General features: G+C 38.6%; 1 protein-coding gene across 1 annotated transcript in view; it reads left to right on the forward strand.

Moving 5' to 3' along the window:
- The first annotated feature begins 8,148 nt into the window (after positions 1-8,148).
- Positions 8,149-24,266, forward strand: part of LOC150080282 (neural cell adhesion molecule 2-like) — a 297,953-nt gene continuing 281,835 nt past the window's right edge. The window contains exons 1-2 of the mRNA XM_090381890.1: positions 8,149-8,229; positions 21,601-21,724. Of these exons, the coding sequence (XP_090238016.1) occupies positions 8,200-8,229; positions 21,601-21,724 (154 nt within the window). The 5' untranslated portion in view covers positions 8,149-8,199. The remainder of the gene's footprint in view (positions 8,230-21,600; positions 21,725-24,266) is intronic.

Here is a 24,266-nt window from a genome sequence, read left to right on the forward strand (position 1 = left end):
TCCTTCAACTAAGTCGTAGATCTTCTCTTCTCCCATTTTACGGCCTGTAAGTTATTTAGCTGTAAACAGCCGATATTCTGCGCGTTGTTTCATTGTTATCAATTAATATTTAATTTTAAAAGTCAGGACTTTCGGAATTCGAAAGTCAGTTTTGGAATCACTAGTTGGTAGAACCACTAAGATAACTATCCCCATGAGACTTCAGCGTATTCTATGGTGGATTTGCCTTTTTCGAAGAGAAAACTCCAGAATTTCTAAATGGGTTGGAAAGAGGGAGCCATCGGAGATCGGAGTGAAAAAGAAGTCCATGAAAGTTCCTTGCTTCTGTAAGGAGGTGGAAAACAGGCTTTTTTTTCCGTGGATCAGCAGTGCTCATAACTTCTAAACTGCCTACGAGGACTAATTCACTTGTCTTGAAACCGGTACATTGTTCATACAGCATCTTTAATCTCTTTTTTGGAGATATATGAGCTTATTTATTTACGGATCATTGCTATATTCTCATCGTTCAAGGTTGGTTAATGATACTTTGACGCAGGAACACTGGAACTGGATGCAAAAATTATTTCGACATCACACACTTAGATTTCAGAAAAGCTTTAGATACTATTGTACATAACAGACTATTTTACAAATTGGAGCAGTGTTTTTAAAGGCAGGATACTGCTATGGATAAGGGACGATTGAACGGAAGAAGGCAGAGAGTGGTTATAAATAGACACTGCTTTTCGTTGACTGACGTTGTTAGCGGAATTTCCCAGGATTCGGTGGTTGGCCCATTGTTGTTTTTTATATTTATTGATATTCATCAAGACGAATCAGGCTTAATGTAAAGTTTTCAGATATTACGAAGGTTGCAGGGCAGTTAATGACACTAATGATACGCTATTGCAACAAGATTTAGGAAAATGGGCTGAGGCATGGCAATTGAAGTTTAACATTGACAAATGCAAGGATAAGGAAGTGATTATCCCATTGTATAAGGCTATGGTTTGTTTGTATTTTAAGTACTGCACACAGGTCTGTTTTATAGTAGTAGTAGTAGTAGTGCATGTGATGCAAGAAAGCTAATGTATGAGCTTATGCAGCATCAGCCAAAAAAAAAAAAAAATCACACCATTCCCTCCAAATGCCTGTCCAGTTCCTCCTTAAATTTATTCAACCTATCAACTTCCACAACGACAGATGGAAGTTTGTTCCAACAATTAACCACCCGCTGGTTAAAGGCAAATTTCCGCACATCTATTCTACATCTGTCTTTTCTTAATTTGAATTTATGCCCCTTAGGTTCGTAATCTGAACAAGTGGAAGGATCCCATCAGAATTCAGCGTGCTGAACCCATTCAAGGCCTTATACACCTCAGTCAGATCACCGCGCAGGTACCTAGTCTCCAGCCACTGCAATTTTCAGAATTTAAGCCTCTCTTGATAAGAAGATCCCTTCATTCCCCTCACCAATCTTGTTGCCCTTCTCTGTACACGCTCAAGTAAATCTACATAATTCCTAAAATGAGGCCTCCAGACCTGTACGCAGTACTAAAGGCGTGGCCTGACCATTGCCTTATACAGAGGGATAACCACCTCCTTTTCCCTGCTAGCAAAATTACTATATATCATTGACAAAACCCCATGACCTGCCCTGGCAGCCTGTCTGCATTGCTCAGAAAACTTCATATCTGCCTGCACAATTACTCCCAGGTCTTTTTCATTTTCTACTACCTTAAGTGTAGTACCACACAGTTAGTACGTTTCTCTGGGGTTACTTCTACCCATATGCAGTACTTTGCATTTGTCAAGGTTGAACTTCAGTTGCCACTTCTTAGCCCATCTTCCCAATTATCTAGATCCTGTTGCAGTAGCACACTGCCACTACTGTCATTAACAACCCTGCCAACCTTTGTATCATCTGCAAACTTCGACATTAAGCCTGATATACCTTCATCAATATCATTGATAAATATACAAAACAACAGTGGACCTAACACCGAACCCTGTGGGACTCCACTAATAACATTAGTCCAAGAAGAGCAGCACCCATTGATTACCACCCTCTGTCTTCTCCCACTTAACCATCCTTTTATCCATTGTAGCAACTTACCCTTAATACCATTCTGCTCCAATTTGTACAATAGTCTTCCATGCGGAACAGTGTCAAAAGCTTTCCTGAAATCCAAATATATGATATCAAAATTATTTTTTGCATCCAGTTCCTTTGTAACCACATCATAATATCCTATCAAATTTGTCAGACAAGACTTTCCCTTAACAAACCCATGCAGTGTCTGAATTATTGCTGCAGTCTTGTCTAGATGATCCTGCAATGCATCTTTAACCAGTGACTCCATTATTTTACCCGGAACAGAAGTTAAACTAACTGGTCTGTAATTACTCGTGTCACCCTTCGATCCCCCTTTGTGAATTGGGGATACATTTGCACATCTCCAGTCCGCGGGAACCTCCCCTGAATCCAAGGACGCTCTCATAATTATGGCTAAGGTTTGCTTAGTTGCTTTGCCGCCTCCTTTAATATAACTGGATAGATCTCATCCACCCCAGGTGCTTTTCTTACGTTTAACTTCAACAATTTCTCTTCCACTTTGCTCACAGTTATTACAAAATCATTAAGTATCCTGCTATAATTTGATAACCTTCTGCCATTTTCAAACCTTAATAATTCCTCACGTGTGAATGTAGATGCAAAATACTCATTCAGTTTGTTTGCTATCTGAGCAGGATCATCAACAGTCGAACCATCGATGTCAAGTGAACCAATCAGATTCATCCCCTTCCTTTTAGAGTTCATATAAGTAAAGAAATCCTTGCTGTTTTTCTTAGCATCTTTTTCCAAGGATTTCTCGTAATCTGCCTTCGACTGCCTAACCTCCTTTGTGACCTGATTACACACTAGCTTATATCTGCCATAGGCTTCTGAGTTGCTTGATAATTTATATGCATCCCTTGCATTTTTCTTCTCTGTTACGAGTCTCATTAGTTCATTAGATAACCATTTAGGCCTAAACCTTGAACAATATTTCTAAATAGGGATGAAACGTTTAGTAGCATCCACGATTAATTCCTTGAATGCTTCCCACTTAGAATTTACTGTTGGTAACATCGTCAGTTGATCCCACTGTATAGAATTTAAAAACTGTCGGAGACCACTGTACTCGCCTTTACGGAAGCAAAAACCCTTCCCTTTACCCCTGATGGTAATTAAATCTTTAAGTAAATCCCACGTCAGTACACTGTGATCACTGCCACCTAGCGGTTCTTTTATATGCAAATTCTTAATACACGAATGATCACTGCTGATAACCAGATCAAGAGTATTACTTTCTCTGGTTGCCTCTCGAACATGCTGCTGCAGAAAACAATCATCCAATAACTCCACAAAAGTCTGACTAGTGTGTGAGTGACCAACCCACAAGTTCCAGTCAATATCTGGGAAGTTAAAATCCCCCATTATAAGACATTCTGATTTATTAGCCCACTCTATTTCTCTGTACAATTGTTCATTGTACTCATTCAAGTCATTAGGCCTATAACACACTCCTACTCTTATTTTTGCTTTCGCAGTGCTTATGTTACACCAAACTGACTCAACAGTGCACCTATATCAACTTCATCTATATCAACTGGATGCACTTGTTTTGATTTTATGTTTTTCTTTATTAACAGCATAACACCTCCTCCCTTCCTATCCTGTCTATCCTTTCTGTACACATTGTAATCCCCAAATTCCAGTTCGGGCTTCCTTATATCTTTGTGACACCACGTCTCCGATATCCCAACAATATCCGCCTTTGATGTCTTGACCAACATTTCAAATTCATCAAATTTATTTACTATACTTCTAGCATTGGTATACATGCAAGTATACATGCACCTATTCTTATTCTTAGTTACTCTAACACATCCCATATACCCACCTGTTTCACGATGATTGCCATCCGTCCCTGAAACCCCCAACACCCCTCGCTCCAGGTCGCTACTTATTCTAATAGAAGTTATGCAACAATCACCTTCACCTCTGCCTACGGCTACTGTTAAACTATTAGTCCTTGTATCCCCCCCCCCCCCAAGCTATCAGTTTTCCGACCCACCTAACACTGCCTCGATAGCATCAGCAAATATTCTTGCACCCTTTCTATTTAAGTGTATCCCATTCCTGTAGAAGCAGTCTCTCCTGTTAACAAGTACAGTCCAGGGTGAAAAAAATTTTATCTCTTGAGCCTTGCACAATCTTTCCAGGGCCGAATTGATCGACAGGGCTCTCATCATATACTCCCTCCTATCGTGTCTGGGCAGAATTGCAGACACTTTCAAATTCAACCCTAAAATTCACGGATTTTTTTCATCAGATTTCGATTTACTGGAACAAACAGGTGCAAAAAAGAGCAACAAGATTAGTGAGGAGAGCAAAAGGATGCTCTTACAAATTGCAGCGACTGAAGGGACTAGTCATTTTGTTGTAGTAGGGTTTTACTAGCATCAGTGACTAACGCCATATTGCTCTGTGTACATATATATATATTGTCTGTAGATTGAGTTTTCTGAGGTCGATGTTCCATTTTGCTGGACGAAAACCCCGAGTTTTCAGGAGAAAAACCATACTACTCCCTCCTGAGACCGACTAACCCAGCCACGTTGTGAAAAATACCCATAAAAATTCTTCCCGTAATCGACGGAACTCATACTCAGGTCTTTTCCACCCGGTGCGTGGAGGAGGGCGATCCTACCAAGTGTGCTATCCACGAGGATATGCTACTCATCTTCAAGATGATCTGATTGAGATATTTTAAAACCTTGAAGGACTGAGTAAGCTCAATACATTTGAAGGCACATAAATTCAAATTGAAAAAGGATGGTTATATGTTAGATGTGAGGATGTTCGCATCCTCACATCTATCCCGCGAATGGTTGAATGTTAGAACAAACTTCATTCTGTTGTTGTGGAAGTGGATAGTCTGAATTCAGAGTGACTGGACAAGTTATTGGGGGGGACGGACAGGTAATGTGGGAAGTTTTTTTTTTTAGAGTCTAAGGGATCTTTCAATAGAGTACTGCTCCTGAGGAATTAAAAAAGTGGAAGGCCAATAATACTAAGTGTTGGCCACTTTACATTGAGGAATAAACTCAAGGAGTTTTTCACATATCCTCCTGCATGACGACACGGCGCGCAACACTGCTATTCATATGCGAGAAACAAATTGATAAACAGAAGGATGTGTAACTGCGTGCAAATTTAAATTATTATTTTAACGGCACCCGATCTTGTCGCTCGTATCTATGTAGTGTATTTTGTCTGTAAAAATCTATGAATCAGAATTTGAGAATGACTTCGTTTACAATCGAAGTCATTCTCAAATGATAAAATGCACAAATAATGACCCCTAAGAAGAAACATATCTATTTCGACACTAAATTAATTAGGATGATAAAATCAAACAGTTTTGCGATGGTCACATAACAAAATTACTTGAATTTAACATCGATATACATTTATAACATCGTATGTTTTAAAGTAAATCACCTCGAGCATCCTCAGTCTTGCACAACAAACGAACAGCACTTCTCCCAAAAGACGTACACTGATAATTGCCTGTAATGCAGTTATTATCCAGATGATCGATCCATCCAGGCACAAGAAGCGTTATGTAACTCCCTTAGCTTGAAACTTATTCCTTCTCGGTTTCGATCGCCGTCTTTCTACAACGTCTAGAAAAGATCTGAGTTCGAACCTCGTTTCGAAGAGAGGAGATTTTATCAGCAATTTTTCACAATTGGCCGAGTTGGTCAGTCTACCAATGGGATGCTTTTTTTATCTCCCGGACATTCGGGTTTTTTTTTCTGACAAATAGGCAAAACAGGCGAAGGAATCACGCAGTTACTGACACAATATACTGACGCCTCACATAGTTGCCTTGGCACTTAACACATGCCACCCTAAAACTTATCAGCTCTAAATTTAGGAGGATGAAATGGCAGTCTGGATAATGGCGATAAGTTTGCACATATTTGGCTCCTTATTTACAAATAAAGAGCTAAATAATCCCGCTCATGGAGAAGTGCTCTTTATTTGTACTGTAATAACGAGGCAAATCGCTGTTTTTTTTTTTTTTTTTTTTTTTTTTGCACTAGGACCACTAAGCCATGAGGCATAAATGGACTTCATTTATTAATGCCCTCAGCCATTTACAGTCACCACAAGTATTATGTCCGTAAACGACTCTGAAAGGGAACAACTCAGAAGGGGTGGGGGCTGCTCTACGAAAAACGAAGTACTTGCATAAATTCATTAAAGATGCAGTGTAACACTCTTTCATGGGAAGGATTTGGATGAACTTATTTAAAGTTCGGATAACAGTGACTGATGAATTCGTAGAAAAAAAACAAAACGCAGTTCAAACTGGAAACAGTGAGCAGCCCTAAAGATACATTCATTAGCATTCCCTGCAACGATATTTCTCTGCAGGGAATAAGGCGTAGGGAAAATGCCCTTCTTTTTAATCAACTAGCGAAGGTTGGTGGTAGTCAACCCCATCGCTAACTGGTGTACAGATGGGGTGAGATGAACGTTTCATAGCTGATTTGCATAAAAGTGGCGCTACATAAAATTACTTAATCCTAAGCCAGTAATAATCTTTGACAACTGCCATATGTACTGCTATTAAAGTTGCATTGCAGAAATAATCGAACTGACAGCTTTTAATTAAAGAGGAGTGAGGTGTCAGCTCTAGAATTTGGTGTTTTAGTAACCAACTGTGTCAGTCGACCTTTCAAATTGAGGTCAATGTGCGGAACACGAAACTTCTAGTTTAAGGGATCGGAGGTCCTGGATGCTTAATTCAGAGGATATTCGTTACACAAATTGATTACGGTGGGGAAGAAGAAGACAGCTCACAAGAGATATTCTACTGCTTTATCTTTCTCCTAGCAAAATGTTCTCTGATCCTTTCTGCATTATTCAGTTCTAATATTATTTTTATTCTAACATTCAGTTAATAACGTTACGATAATATTAAAATAATTAATCACCAAGTAATTATGAAAATGTGTAAACCTTTATACACAGTTTCGTAGAAATAATAACTCAGTATTATATAAAAACAACAAATCAAAATATTGCAAAAGTGGAGAATGTTTAACGCTCAAATAAAATGTTCTCGCTTGTAAGCGCTGTCCTCCCAATACTGAATGGAAAGGGCTGGGTTCGAATCCTGTCAATGACGCGAGGAATTTTTATGAGTTTTTTTTCTGAAACAAGGCTTAGTCAGTCGGTCTCAGGCGAAAGTTACATGATTTTACTCCAGAAAACTCTGGATTTTCATCCAGCAAACAGTAAGATCCAGTATACCACAGTTAACACTTTTTTTTATCAACGCTTTTTCCGGTGAAGTATTTTTCTAACTTAAAACTGAATTTGAATTAGAAAGAATTTGATGGTCTTCTTTCAAAAAGGTTATACCATAATCAACAAGAATAAAGTCCTAGATCAACACGTTTGCGATATTTCCAAAAAGACAAACTTATAGTTTTTTTTGGATTAGGATCAATATGAATTCTACCCATGTTGTTTTAAACCACCACATACTAGAGACTCTAAATAGGCTATAATCATTAATACTGCAGAACTTTTCAAAGTCAGTGATTAAGACAGGATAAGGCAAGTAAACTAATATTACAATAAAGAATTGGGCTTCTTTTAGAGTCTCTGCTATACACCCTAATTCACCAAAATCCTTCGATTATACAAGAAAGAAGTAATTTCTTTACCAGACAGACATGTCATCCGTAATGTCACATATCCATCGGGGGGGGGGGGGATCTTTACTTTATCTAACACGTATATAATTTTGAGGGTAGCACACTCCTTAAGATCTGCAAGACTTTTAGCCTTAACAGTGTTACTTTTGTATAAGGGGGAAAAGAAGGAAGATTGTTATTATCTCTTTCTTTTCCTTAAGTTTTTACCCCTCCCATCCGAGGTGGGTACTGGTAGCAGGTGCATGAGGTGGTTGTTATGTCCGGTTACTATTATTAGTCGAGGAAGTCTTTGGCTATCCTAGAGGTATTTGGGATCGTGGGTTTCTGAAGGTCCCTGTATGTTCTCTATGAGGCCTTTTGTTGCTTATGGAGGCTTTTTGGCATCATGCCGGTGGTTGACACAGTGATCGGGATGGTCGCTACTTGTTCCATATGCCACATCTCTTCGACCTCCTGTCTAAGGTCTGTGTAAGTGTCGAGGAACTCTGATTATTATTATTATTGTAGGTACATATATCTCAGGATTTAATTATATGCGAAGAATTTAGATTTACTAAAAAAAAAACATAATAGGGCATCTATGGAAGCGCTTGGATACAAAGTGGGAGGCCTAAAAGAAGTAAACTTGAAAAAAAAAGACATTGGGTAAACTAAGACGTACTAAATAAAAAATTTTAATAATTATGATATTGATTGTAATTAAAGGAGAAATATGAACGCGTCGAAAGTAACAGTTCTCACTGGTACTCCTGGAATTGGATAAGGAAGGGTTATGATATTCGAAAGACAAATACAGTATATTCAAAATTTCCCACTGAAACCGGTAGTAGAGCTTCAGTACTGAAAGCGGAAAGATGTAGTTTGTAAAGTGAAATAATGCAAGTTTAAAATATTTGTATTCTGTGTTCAAGGGAAAACGGACAGATGGAAAAGAAATGAAGCATTCTGTAGGTTCAGGTGTTGTCGTTTAGTAATGGGCCACAGCATAAATGACTGTTACAGGACAGAGCTCCGTCGCCGACACTATTCAGCCAAAGGAATTGAACTCTAGCGATGGAGAATGAGTATTCTTATGAGAAGGACAGTTCAGACGCACCAGAAAGAAAACGCCGTAGCAAAAATATGTAAAGAGAAATTCTAAGGAAAAGGGAAAGGGTGGAGAACAAACTAAAGAAAAGAATAAAGAATAAGAAAAGTAGTGTAGGATTACATAATACGAATAATAAATATATAAAGGTATATTAAAAGGTTTTTTCATTTATACTCTCGCACAGATTGCCGTTCTTCTGCACTGAATCCCGTTAAGACGAGAGGAATTTTATAGGCTCTTTTCATGCAAACACTATGAAGTAGTTGTGATTGAGATAGTAGATCACGAAAAAAGGGCTGCACGGAGGTGTTTTCTGGAAAATTAGGGGTTTTGTCTGTTAGTATGAAGAAATAGGAGAAGAGTAATAATCACTAATTGGTAACTATGAATGAAATCAGAATAGATATTATGTTCAAAAAATTAATGCAAGTAAAAACGGAAAAATGTCATATCTGGTTATATATCTCATGACCTCACTGGACAATTTGCTTTCATACTCACTCAGGGAATATGAACTCAATTAAATTTCATTCTTCATTCCAGAAAGAAATATGAAATGGAATTTTAAAAAAAAGTATTTTATATCTGAAACAGCAGCGGATGAATTCAGCAGTGACAGAACAAGGGGAAAACAATTTTTGGTGCGTTCGTTCGCTCATTGTACGGTATTATTTCTAATATCCGGTGGGGGTGCCTCCATATAAGATCTACGACTTCTTTTCTTCTAATCTGAGAATGGAAAAGACTGTTCGCTTTACTATTGCTATCATCAATTTTACCATTACTGTCATTAATTTTCATGCAAGAGAAACCTTCGCTTCTTAAGACTTGATTAGATTCTAACGAAGCTACGGTTTCATTTAATTTGGCACGTAAAATCAAATCACCTGACCGGGTTAGATAGTGAATTCCTTATTAACAACCACACATCTGTTCCACATCACCTGACAATCAGAAGCAAGACGTGTGTGAGTCTCAGTGACAATTTTACTACCAGAACAAAGAACAGAGGATCAAGTTTTTATGCAGTCGGATATTTATACTTTCTTTTTTAATAACATTTTAATGTAGAATCGCTTGTTCTTTTTTTACTACAGACGCTCATCTTCATAATTCTATGAAGTATTTATAAGGAACATTCAAATATTTATTATGTTTTTAGGTGATTGTGATTGACTATCTGCGAACGAATTGATTCAATTTTATGTGACACTGATCAGACTTCACAACGAGCCTTTGATTTGCTCATCGACTACGAGTTTGGCCACAATTTTACCTGATGAGCAAACCTCAGTAAAGAAATGAGGATTTTGTACTTTGAGACAAGCCAGGACGAAGCCCGACAACTTCGTTTCATTTTCACTAGAGCACAAAGTCATTGCATGTTTGATCTCAGGGGATTTCACGGGATATTCATGTGTTGTTGTGGCGAACCCCAGGGTTTCCCCCATTAGCCGCTATTGTACTCTTTGTGTTGAGGCTCACGCCAAGACCGTCATTTGTATGTAGTGTGTTGGGTGTGTAAATGTTATGATGTGTTCTGTTGTTATGTAGTCGGCCGGTACCTGGCTCTTAGCAAGTGGGAAGCAGCAACACCTGGTCACAGCATCCCACCCCCATCCCCGCCACGTGGAGGCGGCCAGGATCTACTACCTCCATGCTAGTCTATACCGGAACAAAGTTCAGGATAGGCAAAGTTAGGAGAAAAGGAAAATGGAAAAAAAAAAAAATAGCTGGAAAAGTTAGGGGTGGTGGGGAAGGAAAGAAGTACAGCGGGGGGTCAGAGAAGGGACCCGCCGTAATAAAAGGAAGTTAAGAAGATAAAAGAGAAAAAAAAAAAAAAGAGGTGGAGGCAGTTTTCAGCCTTTGTAGAAGCCACATGTCGTGGTGTAATCCTATCCTAATTTAGGATTAGCAATTCCAATCCTGTGAGCAGGATTAGGAGATGTGGAGGTGCATCCTCAATAGATCCTTCAGCTTGAAGGATAGCTCTTCCAGCGATGAAGATTTCTTTGGCACTCTCATCGTTTGATAGGAAATCCTCTTAGAGCAAAGGCATATCAGAACTCTACAGCGGACCAGGAGAAGGTTCGGTAGTTGCAGCAATCCTTAATTTCATTGTTAGATAGGTATTCAATGGCATGGCACAGCTGAAGCACTAGAGTCAAACTACATACTATATACACTATTTACGATTTCTAACACAGTAGGTTCGTCACTCCAATCAATAAGGATTTAATTTCCATCACGATGTATCACCTCAATTTCGTGGAACAAAATGGGAAGTAGCAGTTGAAACTTCTTTGAAATATTGAAATACAATATATTAATCAATTCTTTCTGGAAGCAGTTCTTTAGAAAGTCTGCAAAGAGGATGTCAGTCTTTGATCAAGTCTTCAGAAATAATATCAGTCTTTGATCAAGTCTTCAGAAATAATGTCAGTCCTTATTCAAGTCTTCAGAGATAATTTCAGTCGTTGTTCAAGTCTTTCTCTTGATCCGGATTCAGGCTATCTCAGGGCAGCAGCTCTCGTTTCCTCTCGTCGTTTAAATGCTCGTGTTGCAAATAAGTTAAAAGCTTCAAATGCATCTTGTGATTGGATCAGAAGAGGTTTATTCTCCCTGTCTTAAGAACCAGTAATGAGTTGTAGCTCATTCCGTAAGTCGGTATAATAGTGACACTCCAAAAGGATATGATCTGTGTCCTCTTCACCTCCACAGAGACAAAGAGGGGAAGGAGACAGTCCAAGTTTATACAGCTTGCTATTGAGGCTGCCGTGACCTGACAAAAGGTATGTTCCATATAGTCCAGGAGCAAACCACAATAGTTCCTTTTTCCTGAATTCCCTTACATTCGGCAAATACTCTCTTGTCACATTTCCTGTCTCCGATACAGACCAGTTAGCCTGCCACTTATTAACATAAATAGTGCGCAATCTTTCCTTTTCAGTTGTTATTGGAACATTCAGGTCAAGTTCCACTTATCAAGAGAAGTATTATGTGCCTTTTTCAGGTGGTATCTCAAATATCTATACTGGACCTCATATTATATTGGCATCCTTCCTGTCAGAAGCTGTAAAGCTGCAGTAGAAATTGTCCTACAAGCTCTGGATAACATAGAAAGGGCCGCACGCTGTGCTTGCAATAGCTGTTTGACAATGGCACACTTGGTTGCCCTATAACCCCAGACGCCAGCACCATATGTGATAATGGGCAGGAATATACAGTTATAATACAATCTCAGTGAGTGACCTTTAAGGCCCCACTCTTGTCGTGTTACTTGTCTCAATCTAGATAATAATCACTTGCATTTTTATTTAATGTATTTTGCATGGGGTATAAAACTCAAACCATCATCCAGAATAATTCCCAAGTATTTTGTGGTTGAACTGTATTTAATAGCTTGTCCTTTATATTTTATTTGAGGGGGACGGCCTCTATCTAACCTGCCTTTAAGCAACATCTGGGACGTTTTGCTTGTAGATATCTGGAGTTTATGCTCGTCAGACCACACAGGCAGCTCTTGCAGTACCCGGTTGGCAACATCTTCAAGAGATTTCCTGGAGTTTCCTTAGACCATGATGGTTAGGTCGTCTGCATATGAGATCATGGTTGTTGCATCAAAATGTTTATTTAACCAGGAGTCGAACACTAACTTCCAGCATAGGGGCCCAAGAATAGACCCCTGTGGGCATCCTCTGGTAACTTTTCTTGACAATTGAATGGAACCACTCTTAATAACAGCGAGCCCTGCGAAAAGTAGCTTATCAGCAACCGGTATACAGGCGGAGATACTTCGGCCTCCCGGAACCTCTCCAGGGCACTTTGCCACCAAAGGGTGTCAAAGGCCCCTTTGAAGTCCACAAAGAGACCGAGCAGATATTTAGTCGTGGTTTCCAGCTGTATTTCTAAAAGAGAAGCAATGGCATCTTCGGTTCCTCTACCCTTTGTAAAACCGAACTGTTCAGGCGAAGAGAGTCCTTTCATAATATAGTCAGAAGTCGACTCGCAATAACTTTTTCAAGAGCCTTGCCCATAACTGGGAGCAAGACAATAGGTCTATATGACAGCGGATCAGATTCTGGCTTCTTTGGATTTTTGAGAAGAATTTTTAAGTTAGCAACTTTCCAAATTGCAGGGAAAAATTTACCTTGATTAAGAAAAGAGTTGAATAATGTTGCAATAACTACAGGAATCGTTTTCCATATGCGCTTGAGCACTTCCACTTCAATGCCATCAAGTCCAGGACATTTGCCCGAACGCATGGACTGGATAGCAATATCAATCTCCTCAAAGGTAAAAGGGGGTTCAACAGGCGAGCCCGAGTAACAAGCGTTTTTCACTCTGATGTCTATATGTTTTGGATCCGTGCATTCTTCTTCTTCTTGATAAGTAATAACATCTAGGATCCTATTCATGGTGGGTGCCCAAGATATGGTTTCTTGGTCATCAGTAGTTGTAACCGCTGCAAACACTTCACCTGTCGGAATTTTATTGTTTATTAATCTGTAGACGAGACCCCAGGGAGAACTGTTTCCCTGGGTGCTAACTAATTGCTCCCACGAAGCTTTTTTCCTCTTGTAGATTTCCTGGTGATAGTTTCTACGGGCTTGTTTGTATCTGTTTTGCAAAAGTACAACCTCCAAAGTCGGACGAGATCTGTCTCTCTTCGCTTTCTGGAAATCTCTTCTTGCCTGTTTCGTCAATGATTTTAATTGTGTCAATTCTGAGGATCACCACGGCATATGGCAGGGCTTCCTTTTCCTATATCTCATGGACTATCTACAAGCAGTAATAATTATGTTTTGAACTACTCGTGCCTGTTCATCTGCAGTGAGAGTAGTCAATTTTTCTATTTGGTCTTGTGTAAAGGAGTCTTAATTTAAGTGAGGAATCAAATTTATCCCACTTTGCTTTCTTTGTGTGAAATCTTGGTATGTCGGTAGGATCAAATCTGATCGCCTTTGATCACAGTTAAGTTGAAATGTCATGATGTTATGATCGCTGGTAGACCAACTAGTGTGCAACTTCCAGTTGGAAAGTCTCGGACTAATAGCAGAAGATGCGAGAGTAACGTCGATGTGAGAAGAACCCATAGGTGTCACACACGTTGGTGGATGGCCAGGGGTGTTTAATATAGTTAAGTGGTGAGGTAAGATTAGGTCTTCCATTAATTCACCCTTTTCATTTGTAGTTGCAGCACTCAACAGAGTAGACTCAGCATTTGCATCCATCATCACAATAACGTTCTTCCCACGTAGAATATTAAGTGTTATATCCAGGTAGTCAGCAAATGGTTGTATAGAGTCTCTGTATTGGGAGCATTGGCAGTATAATGAGATAGCGTAGACTTGGCCAAACTGACCCTTCAAACACACACAGACAGCATGGGTGGAGCGGGACTGGGAATTCTTGTAACTGTGAGACTTGGATCTAAGATGACAATTGCAGCCCAGATCCGACATCGGGTATTTCCACCTGTTCTAACCGTAGCTGGATTGGATGTACTATTCTATAGCAAATAGGAAGACCCTTTAGAAGACCCTTATGTGAATAGGGCTCTTGAAGAGCCATAAGCTGAATAAAATGTTCTTGCGACACTTTTTTTAAGTCATTTATAACTGCAATGGATTGTTGGCAATTTAGCTGCAAAAACCTGATTTCTGTTGATTGCGGAGTACTAGAATTAATACCTGATGTTGTGTTTCTATCCATAGAATGTCTTTGAACGAACAGCATCTACGGCTTTTAAGTACTCTTGGCATTTGGGATCTCTGAAGGAGTGGGCGCAGTTTTTCTTTCGCTTCTTACAGTTTGGACATTCAGCTGGTTTCTCCTTATTTGGGCAATCTTATAAAGTTGTGACCGGTTAGAACACAGTGCCCACAAGTCTGTGCTTCTTGATGACATGATCTTACGGAGTGGCCATATCCCAGGCATTTATAGCACCTGGGAACTATGGTATAATCCTTAACCGTGTGAGATGTCCACCCTAGATAAATTCAATGAGCAGACAAAGGAATCTTGCGAATCGTACCAGTGACTTCTAGAATCCAATTTATGTTGGACTTATTAGGTCTTGGCTTAGTTGGAAATCGAGGCTTAATTTGCTCTTTTACATTCTCAAGTGTAAAATCATAGTCTTTTAAATTTTTCTCATAGATGTTTGATCTCAATAATTTTATTTCATCTCTGTCCAGCACTTAAATAATCGGCAAGATGTAGTAATTAACGGCGTATTTATATTCTAGAACAGGGTCGCCAATTATCGTAGGTTTCCTTGTTGTCCATATTAGAAAACACCTAACATCGCGATCCGAATCCCTTTTCTTGACATAAAATTAATAAAACGTCAAGTGAATGTTTCGATAACATCTTTTTATTCTTTTTACTACAAAATACTTGCTTATTATGCATTATAGAACGCGGACAGAGGTGCATCCACTATGATCGATTTTTAAAACATCACACGTCAAATTAAAGGCCCTTACAAACTTACAAAAATGCAAAACTAAAACAATTACTTAAGGACTGGTGGCAGAAACCATCACGCTCTGCGTATTTTATATACAGTATATAAAAAGGAATTTTGAGTAAAATTCCTTTTACTCAAACATGCAGCTAGGAAGGCACATAGTGTCTTGCCTATGCTTCATAGAGCTTTTGTTAACAGTGAGAAGGCTGTTAGTATCTCTTTACAAGGCAATGGTTAGATCTCATTTGGGACATCATATTCAGGTCTTAAAACTGCGCATGAAAAAGACAAAACTTCTGGAACGTTGGTGATGAGCGCAAAGCGATGCAGATATGAAGAACGGCTTAGAAAGTGAGGACTGTAAAGTTTGACAACCGGCGACCTAAGGAGGATTTCATTGAGATGTATAAGACACTGAAGATATTGTATAAAATGAATGTGGAAGATCTGCTGTGCGAGAACAGATCCTCGAATCCCATGTGCGACTTTTTAGGGGTGCGGTTGGCCCAGATTTTCTTTTCATGCACGACAACACCACTGCACATAGAGCTCAAGTGGTGGTGGAATATCTTGAAAATGAAGATATCCAACGACTTCTCCGTGGCCAGCACTATCCCCAGACTTCAATCCAATCGAAAATGTTTGGAACGCCCTTGGGCGTCGCATTGCACGCCGACAGCCAACTCCTCGGTTACTTGGTGAGCTAAGGTCTGTGCTGGTGAAAGAATGGGATTTATTGCCACAGAATCTTATAGACACCCTAATATCGAGCATGGTTCACCACTGTCAGGCTTATTTAGCTATTAGAGGGGACCCAATGCCGTGCTGATGCCATGCGACCATATTTTCGAGCATCTTCTGTCGACTTCTTTATGCAACCTTTTTGGTAACGCTTATATAGCACCTATAAATTACCCTTATACCTGTCCGAAGTTTCTCGCTGTCTTATCATTTCATCGTTATTCTATGGGACACCACCATACCAAATTTTGTGCCACTTTATCGCAAACTGCTCGAGTTACACCACGTTTTCTATGTGTCCTGTTAATTTTGTCGAGCAATGTATAAGAGTCCTTTGTGAGGTCGGGAGTAAAATACATGTACGTAGTATTCTTGTAGTCATTGACAAAACATTAGGTCGGTGACTGCAAGAATATTATATGCATATGTCATACCATAGCAACTACTCTGAACGATTAGGCAGGGAAATAAGTACACCTGGAGATCTCTTGCAATTTTTTTCCTTAGGAAATAAAAAAAGAAATAAATTAAATTACACTGTGAATATTTTTGTACTGTAACTAAAGCTTGGTTTGAACATTGTGTGCACTGCGTCCCTTTCTTGCTATCCGATCTTCGTTTCAGAAAATATACTTGCTTCTGAACTGCGTCTGTTATTGTCGCAAACAGAATACACATTTTATTTTTATTTATTTATTTCTGGACTGATCAGACAGTGGAAGTAGTATATGGATTGCGGTCCTGGAAGGACCGCAATCCATATACTACTTCCAACGATTCTTTCAACGATCCAACGATTCTTTTTCAATAGTTGAGTAATGGCTAACAATCTGAAAGTGAATCATCATCAGAAGTCGAGTGAATCCGCTCACGATAAGAAAGTAAGTGTGGTGTGATATTACCTCAGTTTTTTGACTAGTAAGCGCCGGTGGGAGGCATTAATCATCAGAGTAGATGGATATGGAATATTGCTAACTAGTGATTCCATACCAACTCTCCAATGTCTAATTTAAGAGTAGATAAGTTCTACGCTGTAAACATATGAAAATATGACTCCAACGCACATCATGTAATATTTATAGACATTTCTGCAACTCTTCCGAGATGATGTCCCGTTTCCTTCTTTGTCAGTGGTTACCATGTCCGTCAGATATGAATGCTGTTTGCTTCTAGTTACTATTTGTTCCGAAGTAGTTCGAATAGTTGTACTGTAGAATCAGAAGTGGCATCATTCCAAGGGAGGAAAATATATTCTTGATGCAAGTGGCTGCTGTCATCTGTAATGGGCCGGATGTAGCCTCGTGAATATTGAAGGTGCTTGTACTACATACCTGGTAAGCGAAAATGAAACTATACCTTTATGTGTCTCTGTGAGTAGCAGTGGCTAAAATCCTTGTCCTCCTCACACTGGCTGCGAAAGGTCCGAATTTGAATCCTGTCAGTAGTACCAGGAAGTATCATGGGCTTTGTGGTACCAGGAAGTATCATGGGCTTTGTGGTACCAGGAAGTATCATGGGCTTTGTGGTACCAGGAAGTATCATGGGCTTTGTGGTACCAGGAAGTATCATGGGCTTTGTGGTACCAGGAAGTATCATGGGCTTTGTGGTACCAGGAAGTATCATGGGCTATGTTTCATTCTGTGGTTTAACTTTGGCCTAATGAGTTAATCGGTGTCAGGCGAGGCAGCAAGCTCCTTCCCCCAAGAAAACTCTGGGTTTTTTCCCAGAAAAACAGGCAAACCGACCAGCGAACACATGCAATTTACAGGCATAAGACTCAAGCATAGATTGATCTGATTCAGAATTTATTTATTTTATTTAATTCTAGATGGGCTAAAATGATAGTTTTTTTTTTAATACCTTTATGTAAATTTAATTTGACCTTAGAAATATTGAGCTGAAGTCCGACAGAAAATTCACGCATATTAAAATCAGCTTGTATGAGTGGCGTTCTGACGACGTTCTTTAGAATGAGGCGATGTAATAAAACAGAGCTAGTATGTATCGTATAAACAAATAACACCTATGATGATTTCAAAACAATCCATCCGTTGCTCATTCAGTTCTTGTAAGGTTGCAATCTCCAGTAGTTACTGTTTAGACAGAACAGAAGTCTCGAAAAAAACAATGTTCAGATATTCTCTTGGGATACTCTCTGGGCCTTACAAAAATTCTTTGAGGCTGGACATGCCTTTGATTCACAACAATATGTCGTTTAAACGGATATGAATCTTAAATTTAAGCGTTATTACTCATGCATATCAACGGATATTCACATCCTTAAATAATAAAAACCTGTTGGATACTCAAGAACGTAAAACAGAGATTTAAAATAATCCTCCTTAATAACAGCAACACGTCTTAACTCGCTATATGAGTACATAAACCAGTTTGTAAATGAACCCGGAAACCTATGGTAATTGTAATTCCATCTTCATCCTTTCCAATCTGTCATATCTTTATTTTTATAAAGGTATAAGCCACGAGACCAAGACAGGAGGAGGGCTGACTCCACATTAACCTTTCTGTAAAAGTAACATATGCTCTTTAATTGTTTGTTAATATTCCTTAGCGTAGTAAAGCTAACAAAAACAAGTTGCATATTAAAAATCTTCAAAGAGACGACGCGATGGTTATATTCTGAGATCCTTAGTAAGCTAGTGCAGTATAAAATCTTTTTTCATTTCGCATATCTCCAAGTGGGAAGAGCGGTGTTTTTTCATGCATAATGATGCGCTCGAATTTGGAAAGTTTTGTTTCACCGAAGTGTGGCTTATCTATGTACACCGCTGTAGAATATTGATTTGACACACACTTTATTTCTTGTAGCGTAAGCTTCAGTTACAGGTTAGTTGTTACAGCATCTCCTGCAGCCAAATATCTGTTTGGTTTCACAAGTATCGATTGTTCACGTGCTTTCATAAATACCTTTTTTCTGATCGATGTACTACACCTGTGCTTCTTTGATTTATGCCAAGAATTACGCTTCGGAGTATCTTGAAGATCCATCGATTTATCTGCCTTACAATACCCGACACAGGTAGTGAGCCCCACTTTTCAGATTAGAATAAACACCTGTGTAAATATTACGGTCCATGCGCTGTATGCAGATTATGGTGGACTGTATTCATGGACTCCGGTATGCAAATCTTATTTTTATAATCAATGTCATATTTCTCCCATCTCATATGAAAAATATCACGAGTATTGATTTTTTTAAACTGGAAAATGGAGGCTTTCTTAAAAGGATCGATCAGGGACCTGAAAATAAAGAGAAAAAAAAGTCTATATAAACATATGCTCGAAATTTCCTTGTTTCCGGGTTACAGCTCTTTTTGTGTTCCAGAAATTATCCAGTATCTCTTGGTAGGCGAACCAACAGCGCAGGTATAAAAGTTGATTGATATTCCGGTGTGTATTGCATGAATTTATATTGAAATGTAATCTTTCTGTTTGTAATCGTAAATTATTATTATAAAACCAGTTATAAATGTATTCAGTGAGACAAAAAATTTAAAAGTTTTTTTTGTGCATTGGAAATGAGAATGGAGGCTTATTCAGATCGAAAAACGACAGATATGCATCTCATTGCACTTTCTGAGTGTAACAGACTAGCTTCTTGGAGATGCAGGATCATTCAACAAACAAGTTTCAGATGATGGTGATAGACCAACCCGTACCACAACTGTCAGAAGCGGGTCTGAAATCACGTTGAAAGTATTCGGCGAGGACACGCTACTCCTAGAGAATTTTATGGAAGTAACGGCTTTATCCGTATCACATTCAAAGGTTACAGAAAAAAGAACATGTTTTTCTACAAGTGTCTTTTTTTTTTACTTTCTGTGTTGGTTTCTGATGAGGAAATGGCGTGATCAATTCTCACGACATTCATGGATGGGCAGAAAGAATTCGCATTCCATCACCCAGTCAAGGCACCAGCAATGATTTAGTTTTAATGTACAGGCAAGAATGATTTCTGACTGAATAATCGGTCATTCTATGGTTTGTCTTGAGAATCCCGTTGTCAAGTTAATCTTCCAGGTGAATTTCTCTTATTCTGTTCAACATTGTAAGTGGTTTATGAATAATGTTGCTCTGCCTCATTTTAGTCGAGCAGCCAAAGATTACTTAGATGAAAATTTCCTCGATAGACGCATATACCCCGGTGTTCCCGTTGAAGGCCTGATCGCTTTCCGAAACTGAAACTAGCCAATTTTTACTTGTGGAGTCATCTTAAGTCCACCATTTACTTGATATACATTTACAATATTGTAATGCTTCACCATCGTGTAGAACAAAAATGCCAGAAAATCCGAATAATACTCAGAATTGTGAAGGCGTCAGGCAGTCCATGATGAGCCATATTTAGACGTGTGTATTTAAGGGAAAATTGGTCATTTTGAACGCTTCCTTTGAATAATTGTGGATAATTATTGGAGCACAAAGTAAGCTGCGATTCAAAGCAATTTCGGGCATATTTTATATAAACTTTTTTTTTTTTTTTATTATTTTCAGGTTCTCAATGCATTGCGAAAGTACTTCTTTTTATTTGTTGCACCAGGCGGTCCCTGCCAAATTCGGGAAACCCCATCGTGTATTTAGAATACCACACATATAGTATTGCAGAACCACTGCATAGTATCTTATAAAGAATGAGGTACATCCATTCAAAAGAGGCAACAATGTCCAAAGTCCATCCGCACAAGAATCTCCACGATGCCTTTAGCTGAAACGATTTGCGCGTCATTGCCCACACAGGGTAAGCTGAAAATTTTAGAGTACTGTAATATTTTGGTAGCGCTATATACATATATCAATATGCAATTCATAACTACTGATATATGCCAATATTTCATTAAGTATTTTGAAGTCTTATCGATGTACAATAGCTGTCTGAAATGTAATTGACGTTCTTGTGAGAAGATATTTTATGACCAAACAACGAAACTATGCATAAATTAAAGCATATAAAATGGGTTACTATCTCAAATAATCGCCCCTTATCACATTCGGGTGTGTCCCACAGGGTCAGGAGAAAGAACGGGAGACTTTCCTCTTAGAACTTGTCACTTACTTTTCATACAGCCTTGGTATATGTGATATACGTAGTAGAGGGAAAACAAACCGAACTTTACAAGTCCAGTCTGTTGTTACATGATCACGAGCTCCAGAAAAAAAAAAAAAAAAAAAAGAGAAACGTGTCCACGATTCGAACTTTCTTCCATGTGATGGCGGCAACAGAGCAACGAAGAGAAAGCACATCAACCGATTAGACGTTACATTTATCCCTAAATCAAAACATATTCCGATGGTGTGACATTTCCGGTCTGTAGAAGAACAGTTGTATCGGCCCATGGAAGTAGAGTCTGAATATTGTTTTCTAGCGAAGGTAATAAAGTATCTATTGAAGTTCGGTTATTTTTGACTCTACTACGTATAGAGGGCGTGAGAGAGAGCTGACTATCAAAAACAATAACGTGGTATCGTGTGCCATTATATTATCAATTTTGTTTTCTTTAATTTTCAGGAAGTGTTATGCGATGAGACAATGAATGTATCCAATCGCACCCTTGAAGTGCTTCCACATTTTGCTCATATGGTGTGGTACATGACACTAACGTCGTTTGGTACACCCTCTCGCAACAAAACAGGTAAGGACATCGATTATTAAAGTACTCTTCTTTTATTTAGCGACTACAATTTGAAGGGAAGATGGCCACATAAACAATTGAAAACTTCCAGCGTAGTCTTCCAAACCATATTTTCGTATTAAGAGAAAAATCCTTCGAGGCCATTATTTCTCATATTAAGAAGAAAAAACATCTTGCATATTCAATGAAATGCCTTTCCGAAAACCGATAATCCAGTAATCCTCCCCTTTAGGGATACGTTTTAAGCCAATAAGATTTTCATATCAGATAAAAGCATCGAGTAATATTCTGTTTCCATTCTTTTAACTGCCTCTCCTTAACCACCACACTGTCGTTTTCTAATCTGTCATAGCCCAGCTGCAAGCTCTTTGGAATTTGAACATCTTATTAACATTTCAAAACACATTTTTAAGAAAATTACATCGACGCTAACGCAATTCATACTTTACGTGCAGGCATGGAAAACAGCATTGGAATCACCCGCGATGCAATTCGATATTTGTTTGAATATTAAACCAGTGATGCAGGAGTGAAAGCAGACGTGGAATATTTATATCAAGTGTCATCTGGAAATGGTCTTGTCCGATCCTATTTTAATAATTTTGGTTAACGTGGAATGATGTAGCAATGCAAATATTTACGCGACACATTCAACGGATGAAATTGGTTTTTCCGATTGAACTCCTACAGGCTCTAGTCAACACCGCAGATTTTATTCACGAATACCCTCGTGCAAATCTACACTTAATGTTGTGTTTACGCTGATTTCGCCCGATGAAACCATCAGCAAATATTAACATGTCTGTAGTTTCATGAATAGTAAAGATTAGTTCAACCATTCCGAGTCCACCTGAAATAGTGTTGGAAACAAATTTGTCCTCCATGGCTGAGCAGCTTTTTTGACTCTTTTCTTTATGATTATTTGTTTACAGACTTTTACAAGCAGTTCAAAAGTTTCAGAGTAATAGTTGAAGGTACCATTTGGAAGAAAGCTCCTCGTTTACAGATTTGAGTGTGGTCAGAGTAGAGAAAAATCGCGGGTAATTTAAAAATATTCATGTAAGAATATTCATATTGGTGTAAGAATTTTAAAAATGTAGGTGTTGAGATTGCTAAAGAGTGGTTGAGTCGGCCTTCGTTAATAGAAACAAGTGAAGAAAGCGCGCTTACCAGTTACAGGAACCATTACATTGCATGTCTTGCAACCACTAGCTCTGCTGGATTGAACGAAAAAATAGCCTGACTTACCATCGATTGGATTACAGAACACAAGTTGCACGTCAGAAGTTATTAATAGCAACAAATATTAAACATCGAAAGTATGGAGAGCAGATAATTAAACTACAGGAAGTGAACAATGTTGTTATAGTCTGATAAACCACCTTTCGCGAAGATTACTACTCTGACCTGTCCATAAAGCCTCAGTGTGCGCTGTTCTTAAAGGATTCAGGTAATCAAAAAATATCATGCAGTTATTACAGAGATGTGGGTAGAGTTGTGGGGGCTTAATTGAATTCATTTCTTCCAACAGATGTTCAGTTGTATTGAGGCTTGGCGATGATTATTACCATTCTTTTATTTACCATTATTCCTTCACTGTTAGTATACAAGAGGTGTCCATCCATTGATTTTTGTGGTTCCTTCAATGTGCTAATTCTGCAATTCATTTGAGAGAATGTGAAAATAGACTCGGTTCGAATACTGATGGAGACTGGAGGAATTCTTCGAGGCCACTGCAATAGGGAGAGTTAGCTGCCGATATTAGGAGAGGGGGTTAGGCTTTCCCCTGTGAGTTATTCCGAGTTTTTCATTTCGGACAACTTGCAAATCGGCCCACAAACTGAATACATTGAGCGAATATGGCTTTAGATGCGAATACACTATATAAATAATCGAAATAATAATAATAATAATACGCCACCATATTATTACGACTTTTTCCCTTAAAGAGGAAAAAGTTATGATAATAAAAGTTTAGAACTGTTGTCACAGCTGTTTCTGTTAATATTAGTTTTATGAGCATTTTCAATTTTTATAATACGTGGAATTTCGCCTTTCATTATTATTTATTAAGTTAATTTTTTTGTGTTTAATTATTTATTTTATTAATTTATTGTATTTACTTATATAGTATTTTTTGACGATGTTTCAGTTTATTTTGTCCAGACACTGCAGTATTTGTTCGTATAGCAATAAGCGTATTTGTTTTTCACCTAGTTTCAAGGTGGCAAATCTAAGGTGGTACAGATCGAATAATTTTGAAAAAGGAATTGATTAATCTACCAGAAAGGCTGACGTTACTTCTGTAGTACTGAACACTGGAAGATCCTTCGTAACTGTTGGAAGTGGATAAGAACGCGCCTTCCATCCAAACGTTAAGGATCAGTTTGCGGAATTCTATAGATTCCCACTCCACCCTCTTTATTTCTACATTATCGTGGAAGTAAAAGTACTAGGTTAACTTAATGCTGCAACTCCTCAAGTCTCTGGATTATGCCACCATATCCCATAAAACCCAGCGAAAGCATTTACTGATCTCTCT

The sequence above is a fragment of the Mastigoproctus giganteus genome, chromosome 9 (genome assembly GCF_048544385.1).
Source record: "Mastigoproctus giganteus isolate SK-2022 chromosome 9, ASM4854438v1, whole genome shotgun sequence".
Classification (NCBI taxonomy): Eukaryota; Metazoa; Arthropoda; class Arachnida; order Uropygi; family Thelyphonidae; genus Mastigoproctus; species Mastigoproctus giganteus.